This window comes from Oncorhynchus mykiss, chromosome 7, assembly GCF_013265735.2.
Source record: "Oncorhynchus mykiss isolate Arlee chromosome 7, USDA_OmykA_1.1, whole genome shotgun sequence".
Lineage (NCBI taxonomy): Eukaryota > Metazoa > Chordata > Actinopteri > Salmoniformes > Salmonidae > Oncorhynchus > Oncorhynchus mykiss.
In genome coordinates this window covers 45,580,882-45,601,434 of record NC_048571.1, presented here as the reverse complement: position 1 = coordinate 45,601,434, position 20,553 = coordinate 45,580,882, and the positions used below count along the sequence as shown (strand labels likewise).

The following is a 20,553-nucleotide window of genomic DNA, read 5'->3' as shown; positions in this document are numbered from 1 at the left end:
TCTCAACCCTTGAATTCAACTGCTGGGATACAAAACAGAAGTACCTAGTATACGTAACACTACTCATGCCCTACATTCATCTTCCTGTTTAATAAAGTGAGGATTTTGAATCCTGTCAAGGTGATGACACGTACACTTTGCACGGCCTCGTTCCACTTTATCTACATCACAACTTCAGCTGGGCATGGCATGAGCTCCTCCCAAATCATATTTTCCTTGTTGTTTCTTCCCGCTTCTAATCTTTCTTAACCCGGAGAATACGTGTCCTGACAGAATAAGGCTAGATGACGGCATCTGATACAAAAACAAGATATCTGGCATCAACCTATATGGACGTTGGCAAGACTCTGACCTTGTGCTTAGCTATGCTAGTTAGTCAGGGAGGAGAGGAATAGCAAGATAAAGAGAAATATAGACAGAAAGAGAAAAGAAACGAGTGAGACACACACACACACACAAACGGACTCCTTCAGCAGTCTAGAAAGGAGCACTTTGTTGTCAGACTGAAGTAACTGTCAGTAACTGAAGTCCCTCTGCAGATGTGGGGAGGTTTATTCAACATAACTTGCATTGTCCAACAACAGGACACTCCCTAAATCTGTCCCTCTGTTAGCTGTCGCCCCCTCCACATGCCCACCCTACTCTCCCGGGGTGATAAACAACGCCCCTTTGCCTGAGGTCTGTTTCATCTCTGACCCTGGCTCTCTGTCTGCTCAGAGTTCGACTCCAGCTCTGAAACATCCTGCAGTGAGTGCAGGGCATGGGGTCTGAGTGTATTAGACACCACTGTCTTGAGACTCAGTGGGAACCCAGACAGATAGTTTCAGGTTGCACTCGGACTCTCACCAAAGCCCATGTAATCTGTGTCTACTCACCGCAGGAGAATAACATATAGTGTTAACCTTTCTTTGAGGTAGAAAAGTATTTCAACGTAAGAGTCCTTTCTCTATTGCTTCCACTACTTCGGTCTCCTCAGAAAATAGCAGATTGTAAATGGAGAATGGATTCATGAACATGTCAGTAAAATAAAAAAACGTCTTTAAAAAGTCAACCTGAGCAGGCTTTGCTTGCAGTGTCTTGGCGGATGGACAGAAGGTGCAAAACGTAGCAGTTTAGTCCACAATGGCTCATTGTCCAGCTAGAGCAGGCATGGCGTTAAACAATGTGCTTCAATTACACCGCCTTTTTTTTCCCCCTTCTTCATTTCCTGAACTATCCTGCCTCTCAGCTCTACACTACTGTTTTCATAGGATGGCAAAGGGGGGGAAAAAAATAATAATTTTCAAGTTCGGAGGGAGCACTTCACTCATGGGGATATCGGGAAACCACCTGCACATATCAATCACATATCTGGCCTCGTGCTCGGTCTCTTTCAAACACAGCAGGGAAATTTGAGTTTTTATGGACAAATGTGATGGGAACTAAAGGAATACACCGTTTATGGCTACCTCTGCATCCCATGCTTTTTTGATTGGTCCTATGTGTCCCGATATGAGGGCTAATGAAAGCTTCCCAGTTGGTGGAGGAGGGGCGGTAAAGGCAACTTTATTGACACCCTGACCTTGACACGCTGCTCTGCTCTCCACTCGGTGGTCTCCTGCGTCTCGCCATCTGGCCCAAGAGTTATTTTCTCTGCTTTAGCACTATCATGTGTTGTAATCTAAAGAAATTTAGAATTTTTTCAACTGCGGAGCATGAGTGTGAGTGTCTATATGCGTGTGAAATAGATGGGTAGGGAGAGAGAACGTGAGACGGGACCGACTTTATAGATTCTATGAGAGAGAAGTCATACTGTTTCACACACTAAATCAAGTTAAGAAAGGAACGTATAGAGCCGAGTTCTTTTGTGCCGAGCACAGATTCAGTAAATGTGTCGCTTCACCATTTCGGTGCCTGTTGAGAAGTGTGAAAACTTCTGATTTCACCTCATTTTAAGATTCTGTCAAAAAAAAGCACATGTTCAACTTCAGAAAAAAAAAAGTTTTCCCATCTCAAGAGGTTCAATAACATAACGACAGTAGTAAGTTCCTATTAAGTGCCAAATAAAGTAACAGGGTTGACCGTAACAGGGTTGACCATAACAGGGTTGACAGTTTTATCTTAAATCAGCCATAAATCCCCTTCTGACAGGGGGAATGGAAGCTTGTTGTGTGCAATAGGAAGGGGAAATTCTGGCTAACAATTAAGTGCCTTACTGTGATTGTTTCCAATATAAATGGTCTAAAAGAAACAAAATAGCTTTTTAGCTTGGACAACTTATCAAGCGAGAATTTAGCTAGGACTGTCTGGGAGTGGTCTGAGTTGGGAGGGGAACATTTAAAATGAGCTGTTATTGGCAGTGAGGTTTGGATCTCTCTTTCTTATTGGCCTATTAACTAAATTTACCACCTGGTGAGGCAGGCCAAAACTCCATCCCAACAATACAAGCTGAGATTTCAGGCAGTCGTTTCAAACAGCTCTTGCACTAAAAGGGCATTATCATGGAATAATACTGTGTAATTATGAACAACTTCATAGTGTGGAAACATATATATATATAAAAACACAGGAAATCATGTTTTTGAGTGCACTGGACCTAAAAAAATGTCTAGCCTATCTATCTATGGATAACAGGGTTGATGTGTTATGCTCGACCCACTCAGAGTTTTCCACCAGAAAATACCAGAAAATGGCTGAAACGAGTAGAACCTGCTCACCTGTTTTTACACTGTGATTTGACTATTAGATGTTCAATGTTTCTTTTATAAAAAATGTAAAAATAACTAATATTTTTACCATATTACAACGAGAAAAATAATATTTTGCCACTTTAGCAACTCTTTATTCATATTGAAAATATGATTTATTGAATTCTCCATGTGGTCTACATCAAAGGGCACTATATTTAATATAACACCCTTTTAAAATGCTATATTCGTGCACATTTTCTACTTAAAATATCAAAGGGACGCAAAAGGCACTCATTTTGTAAAACAACCCAAATAGTGAGCCAAGTGAGATTGAACATCCTTTGTGCTTGTACATACATTCGAAACAGCAGATGACGCATCGAGAAACACTTTTCTGTGACACTCTTGTAGCTTTAACCAACACTGCAGCTTTGATAGTTAGTAGTTGGTGTAACCCAACTCAGCAACACAGACCATTTAAACACATACCATACTGGTGTATGTGGGAACATTGGCAATGACTGTGGTTTTTGCTTAAATTATGTTCCCCCACATCTTGTAATGAAAAACAGATATGTTTCTGGATTTAAAGGTGTAATCTGCAGATCAAACAATAACAAAGCGTAGGCACCCCACCACTGTTTTGGTAAAAAGCTACGGGATGGGGCTAGAGAAATGTAACCACTTTCATATACATTTATAGAGCTATGAATACAAAGACTGACCATTTGTGATGTCAAAATTATAGTTTTAATCATGTTTTGAGGCTATGTTAGTTTACAATTGCAGTGGCAAGAAAAAGTATGTGAACCCTTTGGAAATACCTAGATTTCTGCATATATTGGTCATAAGATTTGATCTGATCTTCATCTAGGTCACAACAGACAAACACAGTCTGCTTAAACTAATAACACACGCAATTATACGTTTTCATGTCTTTATTGAAGCTGTCCAGGCACTGAGGGAGCAAAGCAGCCACAAACCACGACCCTCCCTCCACCATACTTTACAGTTGGGATAGGGTTTTGATGTTGGTGTGCTGTGCCTTTTTTTCCCACCACAAGGTGTTGTGTGTTCCTTCCATACTACTCAACTATAGTATCATCTGTCCACAGAATATGTTGCCAGTAGCCCCTGTGGAACATCCAGGTGCACTTTTGCAAACGTTAGACTATTTTTGGACAGCAGAGGCTTCTTCCATGGCGTCCTCCCATGAACACCATTCTTGTTTAGTGTTTTACGTATCGTTGACTCATGAGAGATTTTTAGCATGTTCCAGAGATTTCTGTAAGTCTTTAGCTGACACTCTAGGATTCTTCTTAACCTCATTGAGCATTCGGCACTGTGCTCTTGCAGTCATCGCAACAGTGCTGAATTCTAAATTTGCAGACAATTTGTCTTACCGTGGACTGATGAACATCAAGGCTTTTAGAGATACAGTTGAAGTCAGAAGTTTACATACACCTTATCCAAATACATTTAAACTCAGTTTTTCACAATTCCTGACATTTAATCATAGTAAAAATGATGTCTTAGGTCAGTTAGGATCACCACTTTATTTTAAGAATGTGAAATGTCAGAATAATAGTGGAGAGAATGATTTATTTCAGCTTTTATTTCTTTCATCACATTCCCAGTGAGTCAGTTTTAGAGTAGTGGCGTCTTCCTTGCTGAGCGGCCGTTCAGGTTATGTTGATATAGGACTTGTTTTACTGTGGATATAGATACCTTTGTAACGGTTTCCTCCAGCATCTTCACAAGGTCCTTTGCTGTTGTTCTGGGATAGATTTGCACTTTTCGCACCAAAATACGTTCATCTCTAAGAGGCAGAACGCATCTCCTTCCTGAGCAGTATGACGGCTGCGTGGTCCCACAGTGTTTATACTTGCATACTATTGTTTATACAGATGAACATGGTACCTTCAGGAGTTTGGAAATTGCTCCCAAGGATGAACCAGACTTGTGGAGGTCTACAATTTGAGGTCTTGGCTGATTTCTTTTGATTTTCCCATGATGTCAAGCAGAGGCACTGAGTTTGAAGGTAGGCCTTGAAATACATCTACAGGTATACCTCCAATTGACTCAGATTATGTCAATTAGCCTATCAGACGCTCCTAAAGCCATGATATCATTTTCTGGAATTGTCCAAGCTGTTTAAAGGCAGAGTCAACTTAGTGCATGTAAACTTCTGAGCCACTGGAATTGTGATACAGTGAATTCTAAGTGAAATAATTTGTCTATAAACAATTGTTGGAAAAATTACTTGTGTCATGCACAATGTGTCCTAACCGACTTGCCAAAACTATAGTTTTGGAGAAGCCATTAGCCTAGGGCTTCACATACTTTTCCAACCTACACAGTGAATGTTTAAATTAGGTATTCAGTATAGACAAAATACAATAATTTGTGTGTTATTAGTTTAAGCACACTGTGTTTGTCTATTGTTGTGCTTTAGATGAAGATCAGATCAAGTTATATGACCAATTTATGCAGAAATCCTGGTAATTCCAAAGGGTTCACATACTTTTTCTAGCCACTGTACATTGTTTACAAATAATTTTGTAAAATAAGCTTATATTTTGAGCTTATATATTCCACGTGTGTGTGTGTGTGTGTTCCTCAACCTCTTCCTAGTTGTGGAAGTTCTGGAAATTTCTCTCTAAAGAAAACGGTTTAATTCAGACAGAAAGGTACCACTTGAAAGCGAAACATCCCTCTCAAGGGAGAGAGAGAAAGGAAAGACCAGAGTAATGCGTAACGAACCAAGCTGACGAACATTGTTTTTCTATTCGCACATTTGCATCAGAAAGGTGCGCAGCAGCCGCCCGGTTACACTTTTCTTGCAAGGTCAAAGGGCGTCTATCTACAAACCCTCTTGAAAAAAAAACGGCTCACGAGGATGGGAGCATTAGAATTCTAAAGCTGCCCATGTTGTCAGGATTAGCGAATGGATGAAGGTGTTGTACAATGGAGGCCAGGCTGCCACCACGAAGCCTTGAATTTGTGTTACATCAAAGCATCCTGGGATACCGTTCCAGCATCCAATGACACGTTGTGACCCGTCCACTGTCCAGACAGGCAACAGCCTATTGAGATGTTGGAGCAGGTGTCTCTTTGTGACGTACTGCAAATGGAAGAGCATTTTCTCTGCATGACTTGTACAGTAGATAATTTTTTTTATAAAGAAACATGCAAGGCAATGTTTTCTAATTAGCTCAGATATCACCCATCATCTGCAAGTCAGAAAAGGGAGAATTACCTGTAGTACAATGATACACACTTTGTGTTCTTCTCCCTGAATAAAATCCAAAGACCCTTACAAAGCAAAACACTGTACAGTTACACCCACTGGCACCTGGGAGAGCTTTGACTGTATTCCAATGGAAAAGTGAGTTTGAGTTACCAAGCAGTTTAGACAGAGGTCTGGCTGCAGTGCAGGTGGACAAAGACCTTTTATGGGGTGTTTGTTATATGTCACTCTGCAAGAAGAGTTTCCTGCCATGAATTTCAGCATATACAGTATAGCTCAACATAACGCATGTACCCGATTAAAAAGCACTGGTGAAAAATGGAATATTAATTCAGTTTCCATTTGAAGAGAACACATTAAATCCACTCTTGTGCTTTATGATAGAAAATGAGACATCTGTAGAGCTGGAAATCTATACAGCCAGCTGAAGGGACTGATGTTGGAACACAAAGTGACCGTTGAAATATTGAACAAACTTTGTTCAAATTAAAGTATGGCTATTTCGATAGGAACAGCCACACACACAGTCTGAAGCCAACTTTAGAAGAAAGGAAAAAAATATCCAGGAAGTAAACCAGGAAAGTACTTCCATGTTTCACTACAATGCTGGACTGTGTCATAAAAACCTCCCAGTCCCAAGTATCTTAAGGAAAATATACTTCTCTTCTTCCATCTGTTAAACTCCATATTAGGAAAGCTCCATTCCCATAAAATTATGATTATTTTATCAATAAAACCCTACACCCAAACTTTCCACCCCAAACCACATGCATGTCAGCATTATGTGTGATTTATCCTAAAGTGTACAGCTGTGGGTTATGACAAGCAGCCCTTGTCCCATAATTGATTTTACTGCATGGAGCATTTCTTAAATCGCTGGTCCTCCCTGACTTTTGTAGTTCACATAATACACAGATGAAATCATAGAAACAACGGTGGTTCAGACTCTGGGCTTTTTTTGTTGTTGTAAGGATATCAATCACAGTGAAACAAGCTGGAGAACAGTGGAGCGTGAAGCTGGCCAAACCGGTCCCTGCCGAGCCCACAGAGATCACTCAAGAGTGGGCAGTGATTAACGTGCTGCAGTCTTTACACATTTCAGAGGGCCACCAGGAGGAAATGCCGGGCCAATACAGCACAACAAAGGTCTGTTAATCAGCCTATTAGCATTTAATTGGGGGTAGTTAATTAGGGAGACAGTGGGCAGTCCACAGGGGGAGTCAGGGGCCGACAGGGAGAGCAACTGGTAACCTGAGCTTATTGTTACTGAGTCGCTTACACAATACCAATGATTAATTGGCAGGAAAATCATCCTTAATTACGCCTGTCTATTTCTGCCCCCTAAACCTTTCAGGGGCCATAAATTAAAGGGAGTGGGCCCTATGAATAAAGAGAGAGAGCCGAGCCAACCTTTAACTAGACTGGTGTCGGAGCAAAGCAAACACATTTACAGTAGGCCAGACAGAGTGTCTCCATGAAAATCATCAACCGTCGGCTCTCCTTTGAGGAAGGACGGCGTTTAAACACAGTGGAAAATGCTATATTTTTTTGGTGTGTGGCATTGGCGTACAGTGGCGGTGCAGAAAAAGAGGAGCTGGCCGGCACCGCCGAGGAGCGAGTTCACATCACACCCTCTCAGGGTTGTATTTGTAATCACTCCACAGCTTCATAAAACCTTGCTCCCTATGGAGAAGGGAAAACAAAGATGTGCCTTGTGACTGTTCCAGTCGGTGGCACTCACTGCTTAAACCACAAAGGCGGCCATTCTGTCCGTGTGTGCGCCCGGCACAGTGCAGCGGCCACCACCAGAAGCTGATTATGGCCTCTTTAAAAGTTGCATTTGATTTAATGTCCCTGCCTTAGCTTAGCCAGAGAGCCTCGGAATGTGCCTTCCTGTGCTGCTGAAACTGGCCTGCCTGCCGGGCCTGTAGACTAGAGCTCTTTAGTAGGGAGGGCCAAAGAGACTGGAGTATTGAGCAGGGAGCAAGGGCAAGAGAGAGCAATAGAGAAACAGAGAAAAACACAGACAGCGAGAGAGAGAGAGAGAGAGAGAGAGAGAGGCCAATTGCACGGGGGCCTAAATTCAATAAAGGCCCCGACAAAGGCCTGCTTCTTGCCTCGGGATGCCAAACAACATGTGATCCCCTTAGGGAAATAACTGCCATTTCTGTTCCTCATAGCCTCCGGGTCAGAAATAACACATGGGAACTTGTGACTCAGCCTGTCCAAGATGCCATGTGCTGTGACAACTTATTAGTGACAGTGGGTACGGACCGCCCACACCATACTGGCATTCTGTCCCTCTTGAGGGGAATAGAAGGAGAGGGGCCCTGGTTGGGAAAGGTCTAAATCTATCACAGACTCATGTACTGGAAGTACATCCAATTCTAGTCAATTCATTCACAATGAATACTGAATTAAAACAGTTAAGCTGTAATACAAAATGACGAATATCCCTAAATCCTTTTAACCCAAGTTCTAGAGGTTCACTCGTGATTGAAATACAATTTTAGATAACATACAAAAAAATTACTTTGAGAGATTGAATATATATTTCAAAAGGTGGTGTTGGTTTAAAAAATAACGTTCGCAAACTACTCTCTTTGAGCAAAACTTTAAGAAAAAAGCTTAGAATATTTATTTTTGCAGAAACTTGGGCGATCACCATGTTTCCCTATAGGGTAGGGACAGGGCCACTTTGCAACAAGTGGGAACACAGCAGAGCAGAGCTGGTTTTCCCTCAAACTGTCCAAACATCTCTGTCCCCCTAGCCTGGCCTGCCCGGGAAGTGGGAGGAATGCTAACACCAAGACTTCAAACAGAATTAGGCCTCATCAACATGCATGCTTTGGTCGCCCCTCCACTCAACTCACATTTCTAATCAGCCATCTTCCACAGATGGCTGCCATTTAGCACCGGGAGGGTCTGGCTGGTGAGTCGTCACTAAAATAACTAGGGGGAGGTATGGGGTGTTAAGTGGTGCACTGTGGGTAACCTCACAGCTCAGCGGTCACAGGAAGATAAGGAGGGACTGCTCTGGTGTGGCCTGCAGAATTCCAGACCTTAGACGAGGATGTCACCTCCTCCCTTCTCTAAGGACCAGCTCACAGAATTGACATGATGAATAGTGTTCAATCCTAATATGGGAATTTGTGGGGGTACAAAACGGCAGTCAGTAGGTATCCAAAGCTAAATGTTACATTGTCGTTTTTGCAATAGTCAGTCGTAGCAGTTAAACATATTTCCATGAACTTATGATACACATTTCAAAGTCAATAAAAATAAGGGGAAGGGTGAGGGGTAAGTCAAATGCAATGAGGTTGATTGAGTCAAGAGGTAAATATAATATTATCATTGTCAAAATAGTGTTACTGCAGTACTGATGTGGTTGTAAACGGAGCAATTTTTCCACCACAGTCCTCCCCATGCACTTCCAAGCAGATTAGAAAAACCACAAGTCATTGCCTGTGAATAAATATTGTCATATGTTATGCCCGGTGTGTTTGTGTTGTGTAGAAACATATTGCATGCTATTTCGGTTCTATTCAGGGTGGCTAGTCAATGCACGTCTGTGGAGCCAAACTGTGAAGTCACTCTTCTAACAACAATAAACTACCTAATGCCCAAAGAAGAAAAATCACATTCGTTTCTGAAGAAAAAAATTACCTAAAGCACTTTCATTAAAATCAGTACCATATGACAGTGAGCTAAATAAAAACGCAGCTGATGACACCATAGAATGGACATTTACAAGAGATGTGGCCCAAAGTTGTGTTATTCCTGCTCAGCTCCATCTATCAGAACCTTGAACCGCAAGGCTCAACTTCTCTGCTGTTTTGGTTCCGTGGCTACCAGCGTGAAGCGAAACCGTGCACATGAGCAGATACCGTGTGAGCGAAGTGTTGCATCTCGCTCATCTTAATATCTCCGGCGCTGCTCGTGGCAACGTCATATCGCTGAGTTTAACTTTAAATTTGGACACATTTCTGCTGGCAATAACATGTCCTCCAAGACTAGAACTGGCATCTCCTCAATGTCGGTTTATTTTTAAAGTAGTTGTTGTTGTTCGCCCTCCATGACCTGAGTGTTTGCAGAGGATTTACAAGGTGACATTTACAACTGTAGTCTCAGGCTCAGCGTCCTCGTTCTCTTCCTGTTCTTGCACTTGGATGCCTACAAAAACAACAACTCGATCCTGAAGATCAGGCAGTCATTTTAGGATTGTGACATTGGTTTAGTCATTCAAACAAAGATGCTACGATTCAGCATAACATGTGAGACATGAGTAAATATCCTGCGCCATTTCCTGGAGACAAAAACCGCAAAGCACACATTTGTGTTCCATTTCTATTGGCTCTAACAATGTTTGCGTCACTGTGGTGTCATACACACACAGCACATGTGTGGATTGTCAATGTGAAGAACTTATCAATGCCTCGGAGACTGGGGCTAGATGAAATGGGCAGCCAAATAGATAATATCCTTTTAAAAGTTGCCTAGCTATCCCCCCCCCCCCCCCCCCCCCCCCCCAAAAAAAAGGAAGACATGCTTGAACGCCATTTCTTATTTCAACACAGCTCTCTCATTTCAAAGCGAAAGTGAAAACATTAGCGAAACTAAGTCCCCTTTCGAGTAGGTACATTACACTCTTCGCCCTATACCCAGCCCCATGAGTTTAATTGAATAAAACCTATGTATTACAATTTCAGCTCGTGGAGACTGAGCAAAAGCAAACACTGCTCCAAGTTACAAGAAAATGTCTGTGCTGAACAAGGAGGCATTCATGAGCAGATTCATCCCAGGCTGAAGTGTTAGCAGTGGTGCAGAGGAGGGACATCTGCCATGATCACACTCCTCCACTAAGAGTCTGTTAAGGAGGAACAATCCTGGATCATCATGGACATGTTACATCCATGTATACTTACTGGAACTAACACCTTCACAAGAGGAAGACCGAACACCACACTATGTGTGTTTGTAGTAGGGCTGGGAATTGCCAGGGACCTCACGATGCGGTATTATCATGATACTTCCCGTGCCGATACGATATGGATTGCGATTCGATACTTTGATTTTGTTGCGATTCGACGTTCCAAACGTGTTTGCTCACCATACATCTGCTGCAGAGGGACAAGAGAGCCATGAGAACTAGTTTTGATCAGTCATGGAAATACATTTTTTTAGTGCGGAAAATGCGGAAAAGTGCGGAAAATGAATTGGCTCAGTGTTTAGAAAGTAGACGGAGAACAAGCTGGCACGGCCAACTAGCGCAAAAACAACATTGTGGTATTGTCAAAAAAGATGCATCAAGAATAATATCCCGATAATTAACTGTATCGACCCCCCCCCCCCCCCCTCATCACTAGTTAGTAGGTATGAAAGAAGTGACCCCAGTGCTTTTGCCTCCTCAGTTGAACTTGTTATTACGTCTTAGTTCCACATGTTATGTAAATGGCTCCATTTACGCCAGCTGATCACCACAGCTGGGCAAGGCACTGGAGCTTTTTTTTGTGGCGCATGAAATGAGTGGTGATCCACATGATGGGATTTTACTTTCAAATGGTGTTCATTAAAAAAAAAAAAAGAAGAAAAAAGCTTTGATTTTCAAAAGGCAATAGAAATGGGTTGTGGGTGAGGAGTAAACACTGAAGTTGTTGCGTCTCACACACCTGCGCAGGCCCAACTGTAAAGGGGATAGGGACAATGATATCAGAATATTAAAACATGACGTGTGACACCCATGTCCTGTTTGCTGTCAGGTCACGCAGTCCTTTGTTAAGAATCTGAGCAAAAAAAAATGGGCGTAATACCACCAAAAATATAAATTATGTGGATTTGGACAAATTACAGTCTTCAACTTTCACTTAGCCTGCATAACAAAACGCCAGGAACTTAATAAAAATGTGCCACACCCACAAACAACCATTTAAACTGCATCACGGTGATTCCAACCTCAAAGTAGAGAAAAGCAGGAGCCATTTGAGCAGTGCTTAAGAAAGAAAGAAACAGAAGACATGTGGGAGAGACGAGGCAGTACCTGGAAGGGTTCCGGTGGTGCAGGTTTAAAAATGCACGCTCCAGCTGTGCACGGCGCCCCACATAGCAGGATGAGGCTACTGTTGGTTTAGCCACACAGGGTTGAGAGTACAGTACACGGAACTGCCGGTGGGTTCTTGGTATTCATTTCCCCCCCTCAGTGAATCACTAGGTCCCACTGAGACTTCCATCACCCCAGGTAGGAAACACAACTGAACTGACTCAATTACACATCTCTCTTCAACCAGGGAAGAATCCGTATATGACAAGGTCATTTTTACAGCTTAGCTGTAACAAAGATGGCTGCTGAGAAACGTAAACCACCTCTGATATTAGATCCCCTATCAAATGAAAAGCACCCCGGGGAATCAGCAACTATGTTTTTTATTTGGTTCTGTTTTGTTTAGTCACCCCACTCATCTTGAGAGAGCGTCACTGAATAGGGTCCCTAGTTCCATCCTCAATGTCCTCATTCTCTTAATGTTCTCCACCTTCCTCTCTGTGACTTCTCCCCCACTAAGTCAAAAGACAATACAGAGACAAAAACACCAATGTGGGTCCAATGACATCTTTAAAGCTGCAGTATTACACTTTTTGGATGACCTGACCAAATGAACATTGAAAGCAAGTCTAATAAACGGTACATCTGTTCTATGTGCGCCATTTCTTTGCTTCCCGTTCTTAAATTACATTTTTGCATCTTTTCCTTTCGGTTTTGTACACCAGCTTAAACAGCTGAAAATACAATATTTTTGGCTATTGAAAATATATTTCACAGCGGTTTAGATGGTACAATGATTCTACACACATTGGACCCAATTTCTTGTTTTGTCACATATACTGAAATTACTATTTGAATTTTAGCAACCAGGAAATGCCGGAGAGATTTCTGCATATTGCACCTTTAAGCTTCATTTGCTTTCTTTTAACTTGATTCAAGATGAATGGCTATTAACTGAGCATAACAAGAGGTGTCCTCTCATATAACCCTGTACACCGGTTCGCCCTGGTATCCCCCTCACACAGCCCTTCTCCCAGTAAGTCACACTGACACACATTCACACGGCACGTGAACTAATCTCTCCTTACAGACCAGGCGACTAGGCCACTTGGAGGCCCCAGCGGTCTTAAGTCACTAGGCGCCAAGTATATTGCTGTCGGTTTTGGTGGCTCAATCTGTCTATTGTCAAGGGAGCTTATGATGAATCTGAATGAACAGCAGGATTTCAGCCACTTGTTACTGCTGCTTGAAGTGGTTACTGTTGTGTGCTAGGGTGTTGTAGAGTATCTGGTTCTCTGGTGCTAACATTACAACGTATGCATGTGAATACCAAGATTTCAGATATGGTTAAAGGGCTGCATACTGAATTGGCCTTCACATGAAACGGTACAGGTCACATACCTCCATTATTCTGTCGTGGATCTGAAGGCCTCCCTCCTTGTCTGCTGGTCCGTTCTCAACAATCTTAGATACAAAGATCCCTTCATTCGAAGGGCCATCATGGTCGTCCTGTGGGAGAAACTACCTCAGATTACACATGGATCACATTGGATAAAAAAATCATTGTAACCATTGAAGATGACTACAAAAATAAAATGAAACTAAAATACATGATAATCGACATCAAATTCTTCAGTAAAAATAAGATCTTTAAAATATTAAACAAGTCTCTTGCTAAAACTGCCTAACCTACTTCCAAAGGTCCTAAGGATAATATGCAGACAATTCTAAATGGTTTTCCCATTACCCATTCTCACCAATCAGGGTCAGAGACACCCTGCAGTCACATGTGAACACAACCGCAGTCATCAACGCAGCCTGGATTAACCCAGCGATTAACCGCATGGATCAACAGCCCGCAGTGACTCACTAGTGGGTTGCAGGTGCACATTACACAGGGCTTAATATTGTGGTCCACACAACCCCAGTGCCAAAATGGCCTGCCAGTTGACATGTTTCCCAGGGCTGGAGAGTGCGACTACGACCCATCCCCTTAGAGGGGCTAAATGTTGAATGGATGTGTTGGATGGGTACACTCTGCGTCCATCGGTGAGGCTGTGACCCCTGAGTTGAAAAAGCTATGATTGGCTTAACAAAACCACTGCCAACATACATCTCAGCTCCTTTTAAAACCACATCAATCCAACCCGCACCTCTGCCAAGTCGTGCAATTCTGTGCTACATTTTTATGGAATACTTAAAGAAACCTCAGAAATCAAGCTGTGAATGCTGTAATTAATTATTTCAGGTCTGCTTCCTCTTTTATCCGAGCTCATCACAGCACAGTGTTTACTGTGAAACCAACACGATGCACCCAAAAAAATGGCCCGGAGTGCCAACGGAATGTTACAACAGGGCAGTGTGAGAGGCCCGATGCTTTGCCATGAATCCCCCAGCATTTAGACCCTCTATTTTCTACAAAGGCCAGCCCTTAATCATAGTTATCCTGGCGACCCAACCCATCCTGACCTCCCCATCGTATCAACCCCAGTCAAGGATGAAAATGCCATGTGTCAAAAGCTGCAAAGCCTCTATGTTATTTCCGTTCAAATCAATCGTTTCTTGTGGAGGATTTGGTGACCTCTTTATGAATTCATCCGGAGCCTTAAAAACACTGCGAGCAAGTTGACTGTATCCTCTGGACTCTCTTTGGGTTGAGCTTGATGTATGGTTCTGTCAAGGGAACGAAAAAGGTTACAAATCAACAAGACCATGGAATTAAGAAAAAAAAAATCTGCTTCGGATGTTGTAATGAAACCCAGAAAAACACCCCTGAGTGGAACCCTTTGGCACACATTCTTCCCAGTGAAACAGATACTGCGAACACCATTTCAACGGGGCCAGTTTTGCACACACAGAGAGAGACAGAGAGAGGCTCCATGTATGGGAGACCCAGTTCCTGAATTTTCAAAAGTATCTCAGAGTAGGAGTGCCGATCTTGGATCTGGTCCCTCCTGTCAAATATTATTATATTCATTATCATCTAGAAAAAGGCCAAACTGATCATATATCAGCACTCCTACTCTAAGAATCTTTGTGAATATGCGCTCGGATCCCAAGTCAGCATTGATATTTTCAACACTGACACTCTTGTCAGAGGACTCCATGGAATCATTAATGCTCGTCTGTGAGACAGCAAATACAGAAGTCATAAAAAGGTTATCAGCCCAGGGCAGAGGACCCATTTCACAGCTGGTCTGTGTTAACCATGTCATTACATGTCCCCTCAATTAAAGACGAAAAAAACTGGAGGCACAGTCATAATCCTTCATTTAACACTCATATAAAGTAATTATAGTTTTTATCTGAAAAACCAAATCCGCTAAACCCAACCAATATACTAACACAATAAAAAACTTGATTGATGCGGTCCATCCACATAGGCTCAAGAGAGAAACGAGCAGTGTATTACTGTCTAAGCTATGTCTATGTCAGTAAAGGGGTAAAACACTAAAATAGAATTCATTGTGGTTCAAGTATGTGCCTCCATCCCGGACTTCCCATACGACATTTGGCAGACCCTCAACGAGATAAAACAGTAAACGCAGAGATTCCACTTGATTCCACTTACCGCGCATGGTCGTCCTCCCACGATGTTGAAGCCCAGAGAACCGCCCTCCCGATGAAGGATGGCTGTGACGTTTTTGGTCTCCCCACCCTGTGGACAGACACAGGCAGAAGACAGGTAGTCATTAGCAACCCACAAATGTCACTGAATAACATAAATGATTGAACAAAATCAATGACACCCCCTCCCTGAGCGATGGAGAACTGGAGCTTATTTTCACTTCAAAACGACACAAAGATAACTCTGAACGACACAGTAGAAAGGACTGAAATAAATCTAGAAAATTGACTTAGAAGTCAATGGTGTATTTTAGGTATAGAAATAGAGGTAAAAAGGATAAAATCCAAGACTACTCCATACACAGTTCATTGATATGTAAAAAAAAAAAAGTATCACAATAACCAACATTTTAGTACATCGCTGGTATGGATCTACAACATGATTTTCTGTGGATCTACAACCACTCTGAGAAAGAGCTGTTAAGTGACTGATTCAAGTAAGTGTTCATGCTATTTTCCTTCTCTCACTCCAGAAGACATTTGCTCCTTATATTAATACAGCAGTAGAGTTCTCGGTCAATGAAGGAATGACAAGTGAAACGCTGGGAAACCAGTGCAGTCAGCTCTCCACCTTTTTAGGAGGACAGCCGGGGGGGGGGGGGGGGGGGGGGGGGACTGGGAACATCATGTCAGCTGTCATCCCAGTATGGAGTATGCCATAGCATACAGGGACTAAATATAAAAGCAAATATTAACGGAATGTACAGTGTCATGACGGAGTCTGGCTACCATATAGGCTACAGGATAGGGTACAGAGCACAGCACTGCTGCTGGACCAAGTTGTGTAGATGCATGTGAACAGAGTTCCACATTTAAAAAGACAACTATTGGCCATTTCCTAAATGGATAATGGCATATGTGCAATTCCACAGTAACACTGAGACTCAACATTTTCTAAAAACACATTTATTTCAAGAACAGCGCAGATGCAAAGTTTGGTAACAGAATGGCTTCTCAAACAGCACACACCGTCATTCTGTTACCAAACTCTGCATCTGCGCTATTCTTGAAGTACATGTGTTTTTGGAAAAAGGAGTTGGTTAGGCCAGTTGAGAAAAAGTTCAAATACAACTGCGACCTGGCCAAGATAAAGCAAAGCAGTGAGACGACGACAACAACAACAACAGAGTTACACATGGGATAAACAAACATACAGTCAACAACACAATAGAGCTGTATGGTTTGCAAGCAAGGGTTTTTGTTTGACATATTTTTAAGTGAAAATTCTGATTCTGTGTCACTCAACATGGAATTGAACACATCTAATATCTGAGAATATGAACGATATGAATAGGAAAAAAAGTATAGGTTAGGAAGTTAAGTATTTTGTACTCAGCCTTCTCCCTACCTTTTAGACATTGTAAGGACAGCCTAGATCTGTCAGAACTGAGTAACCAAGACAACGTGTAAGGAGGACTGAGGACTTCTAAAAACCAGTTGGGTAAGCATGTCATGCCAGAAAGGTACTAATTCCCACAGGCAGACAGCAATCGTGGCAGACAGTGTTGATCTTGCTTCTCAGTCATCTAACCTACAATATGTAGCCTTATTTACAACAGGACCAAGGTGAAAGACAACATTCCCATATCCAGCCCAGTCGTTCTAAACCAGTCTGCTTATTCTGTTAAATTCTGTACATCAGAAGCCAAGCCCCAAACTCAGCAGTCAAAGGAGGCTACCAGTCACTGTCTCCACTGACATTTGGCGGTGGCTTGTGGACCAAATATGTCACCCTGAATCTGAAATAAGTCCTACATTTCACAGGATCTGATAGCACGTGACCTGAACTAGCCCAAAAAGAAACAGAGACGCTGGCTCTCTTAAGATTTGCAACGCAGCGACAGTCACCAAATTGCCCGCCTCCAACAGTTAATTCCACCTGTGTCTTTCCGTTTGATACTGCCACATGTGCACCGAAGTTCTCCGCCAAGCAATCCTGTTCGCAGTGCTCGACTGAATCCGAAGGGAAAATTCGGAAGGGGAAAAATCCTTTAAAACTAACCACATCATCCACATTCAGATTTTTTTTTCTGGCTTCCCTTTTTTTTTCTTTCACGGATCATATGAGAGACGATACCTTTGGAGATGTTTCCAGGGATTAGAGCTCCAAGGAGCAGCACAACTTTCTTTGTGCATCCCCTTTCACTGAGTTTGTCCAGTGCAGTCATTTCAGAGGGTTGAATACACAGTGCTAAATAAGTAACCTGAATCTCCGTTGAAAGGGTTTCTTCTTACCAGGCTGAAAAAAAAAAAGGTTAGTTATAATGACTGATAATTGGCATCTTGTGAATGTGTGGTAGTGCGGTGCAGCACACATGTTCAGTTCAAAAACAAGGGGAGAAAAACAACAACAACACTAGGTAAGGGTCAAAAGATGTCACATTGCTGACATGTCTCTCCAGTTACCTTACATTCAGAATGCTTGTGGCCTACTACTGTACCTCGCCTGCTCTTCCACTATGGGTTCACGTGGACTGACACAACATCATAAACACTTCAACCACTCCCTAGCTGACCAGAAGAGAGGCATATATCAATTTCTAGCCCGTGTGTTGAGTTGGCTATAGAACATGACAAAAAACTAGGCACATTTTTATCATTTTTATTATGTTGTCATTACAATAGCACAGTCTCTCTTCCAACATCTTCAGACAGACAGTCCCGAACAACCCTGAAGAGGTTGGCTTGATCCTTGAGGAGGAAATTGTGACCTGAGTCATGTGTACAGAACAATAGTAAATATTTGCCCCTCCCCCAGACTGCCAGCTGGCTGTACTTGCAGCTGACAGACATACACTATGGCAAGCTGAGGAGAAGAAACACTTCTGACCATTACTTGGCCCCTACAATTACTTCGTCGTTGGAAATCACATTAAACGCCATTTAAGCAGTAGACTAATAAAAGCGTGTTTGACCACAGGAGACTCAAAGTCTGTCTGGTCAAGGGCTTGCAGACATCGGACCTCTAAAGTTTTCCGTTGGTTAAAAATACAAGCCTCTGATAAGTAACGGAACATGCAACAAAGTAGCGCTCGAAAACCATATGTGAAAATAATGACAGTACGCGCGCAGAAGAGACACAAAGTAACACACAATAGAACAACCGGCAATCACAAAGTAACTACCAGCATTACAAATTCCATAGCCACAAATTATGTAATTTGAAACGAATTTACCTTGCACGGGGGGGCAAGGGTCTTAGTCAGCGAGTCGATCCTTGCACTGTATTCAGTGAATTTCTTCTGATACTTCAGTGCTGTCATTTGTAGCTCATTATGCACCGCAGAGAGTTGAGCAAGAAGAGATTTCTCTCTTTTGCTCGATTTCAAAGATTGCTTCTTGAACTCTTTGTCCAAGCTGACCACCTTCACGTGCAATGCACTGTTGTGTGCTTTCAGAGCTTTCAAACAGCAATGGGTGTCTAGTTTTTGCTCTTTGTGGGTGAGCATCAAGCCACATCCATTTTCGCATATCCCGACCGGTCTGCAATCACACGATTCGCGCATATGTGCATCCATGTCCTTCAGATTGAGCACCTCGTTGCATCCTTTATTCCTGCATTTTGCCGGCGAGTAATCGCACATCTCGGCGTGCTCTGCCAGATGTTGCAGCTTTACCACTTTTTCACAGCCTCTGGCATGATTGTCACACTTTATGTCCAGCTTCATAATCAGGTTTTTCAGAGGGAGAACGTGGTTCAGCTCTTTCGTGGAGATCCTTTGACATTTGACGGGGCAGCTGCTTTGCTGGACAACCCAAGGCAGCACACAGCCAGCGCAGAAGACGTGACCACACGGAGTAGTGAGCGGGTCTTCTAGAACTTTATTACACAAATTACATTTAAAATCTGGGTCCACAGCCCCTTTAAACCGATCCAACTCAAATCCCATGTTTTTAAATAAATCCAAAATTCCGCCGGGATTCCCACAAATCGAAGCAAGAGCAGTGGGTGTTTTAGCTTCTCATTGGAGGAGTACTGACTTCAAGCTCTCCTTACTGTCTAAACTAATTGACCGAGACTTCCTCCGGGAAAAAAAATGTGGAGGAATTCTCTACCGTAACTGCCATAAGAGCCGCGCACCTGAGTGCAAGGCAATCATCAGACGATTGCTATGATAATTCGAAGAGGGCATTATTTACGCTTTTTGAATGTGATTTACAAGTTACAAAGACAGGTAGGCTGGCTACAAGTGTAGGCAGATTGTAGATAGTAGTAGTTCTACTTACTAAGTGAAAATGTTATGCAACAGACTCCAATTAATTGTGGATCCTAGAATCATTGTTTTAGATTCTGAATTTATCTATATTGTATTTGCAAATGCCATAAACAGATATTGCACTTTGTAACAATGTGTGTGGGAGGAAGGGATGGTGCTCTGAGGATGACTTCTCATTTTGTAAAACCATGTTAGTGGGACATCGTTAGAAAGAGCTATGGCTAAATGTGTTACCTGACTACTGTAGTTGTGACTGACAGTGTATGAGCTATAAAAACAAAGGCTGTGTGGTCACTAGCTGAGGAATGTTCAACTCAGTTCTCTTATATCGAGGCAGAGTAGAGCCCCACGGTGGAAGTGTCATAATACCTATAAAGCCTAGCGGTCAAACAGGGAAATGGTTCAAATCCTTTTTCCACCATTCATTTTTCCCATATGGGATTTTTTAAAACACTTGAAATAAGGGCTGTGTTTTGTGTAAGTTTACCCTGGCATGACATTTTGATAACCATGCAAATCTCCCTCGGACAAGGTGACTTTTATCAATATATTCAGCTCTATTTACTCTCAGATTTGAAAATGACAATTAGCATCAAAGTGGACATCATGCAAAACTACAAATCCCTGCTAGCTCCTGCATGTCATCTCAAGCTGACACCTTTGCTAACAGGTATTGTGTAGTCAGTTCACAGAATTGTCCATTTAAAGAAATGTTGCCAATTTATTCATTACTACATTTAGCCAACATTAGAT

General features: G+C 42.3%; 1 protein-coding gene across 2 annotated transcripts in view; it reads right to left on the bottom strand.

Annotated features, from left to right (window-relative positions):
- Positions 1-19,602, bottom strand: part of pdzrn3b (PDZ domain containing RING finger 3b) — a 123,667-nt gene extending 104,065 nt beyond the window's left edge. Inside the window, exons 1-4 of one of the 2 annotated variants that reach the window (XM_036983345.1) lie at positions 18,760-18,777; positions 15,528-15,614; positions 14,538-14,629; positions 13,358-13,465 (exon numbers count right to left, since the gene is read on the bottom strand). In XM_036983345.1, the coding sequence (XP_036839240.1) occupies positions 13,358-13,363 (6 nt within the window). In that variant the 5' untranslated portion in view covers positions 13,364-13,465; positions 14,538-14,629; positions 15,528-15,614; positions 18,760-18,777. Of the gene's footprint in view, positions 1-13,357; positions 13,466-14,537; positions 14,630-15,527; positions 15,615-18,759 lie in introns of both variants that reach the window. The other variant, XM_021609446.2, reaches the window with a different exon arrangement.
- Positions 19,603-20,553: the final 951 nt, after the last annotated feature.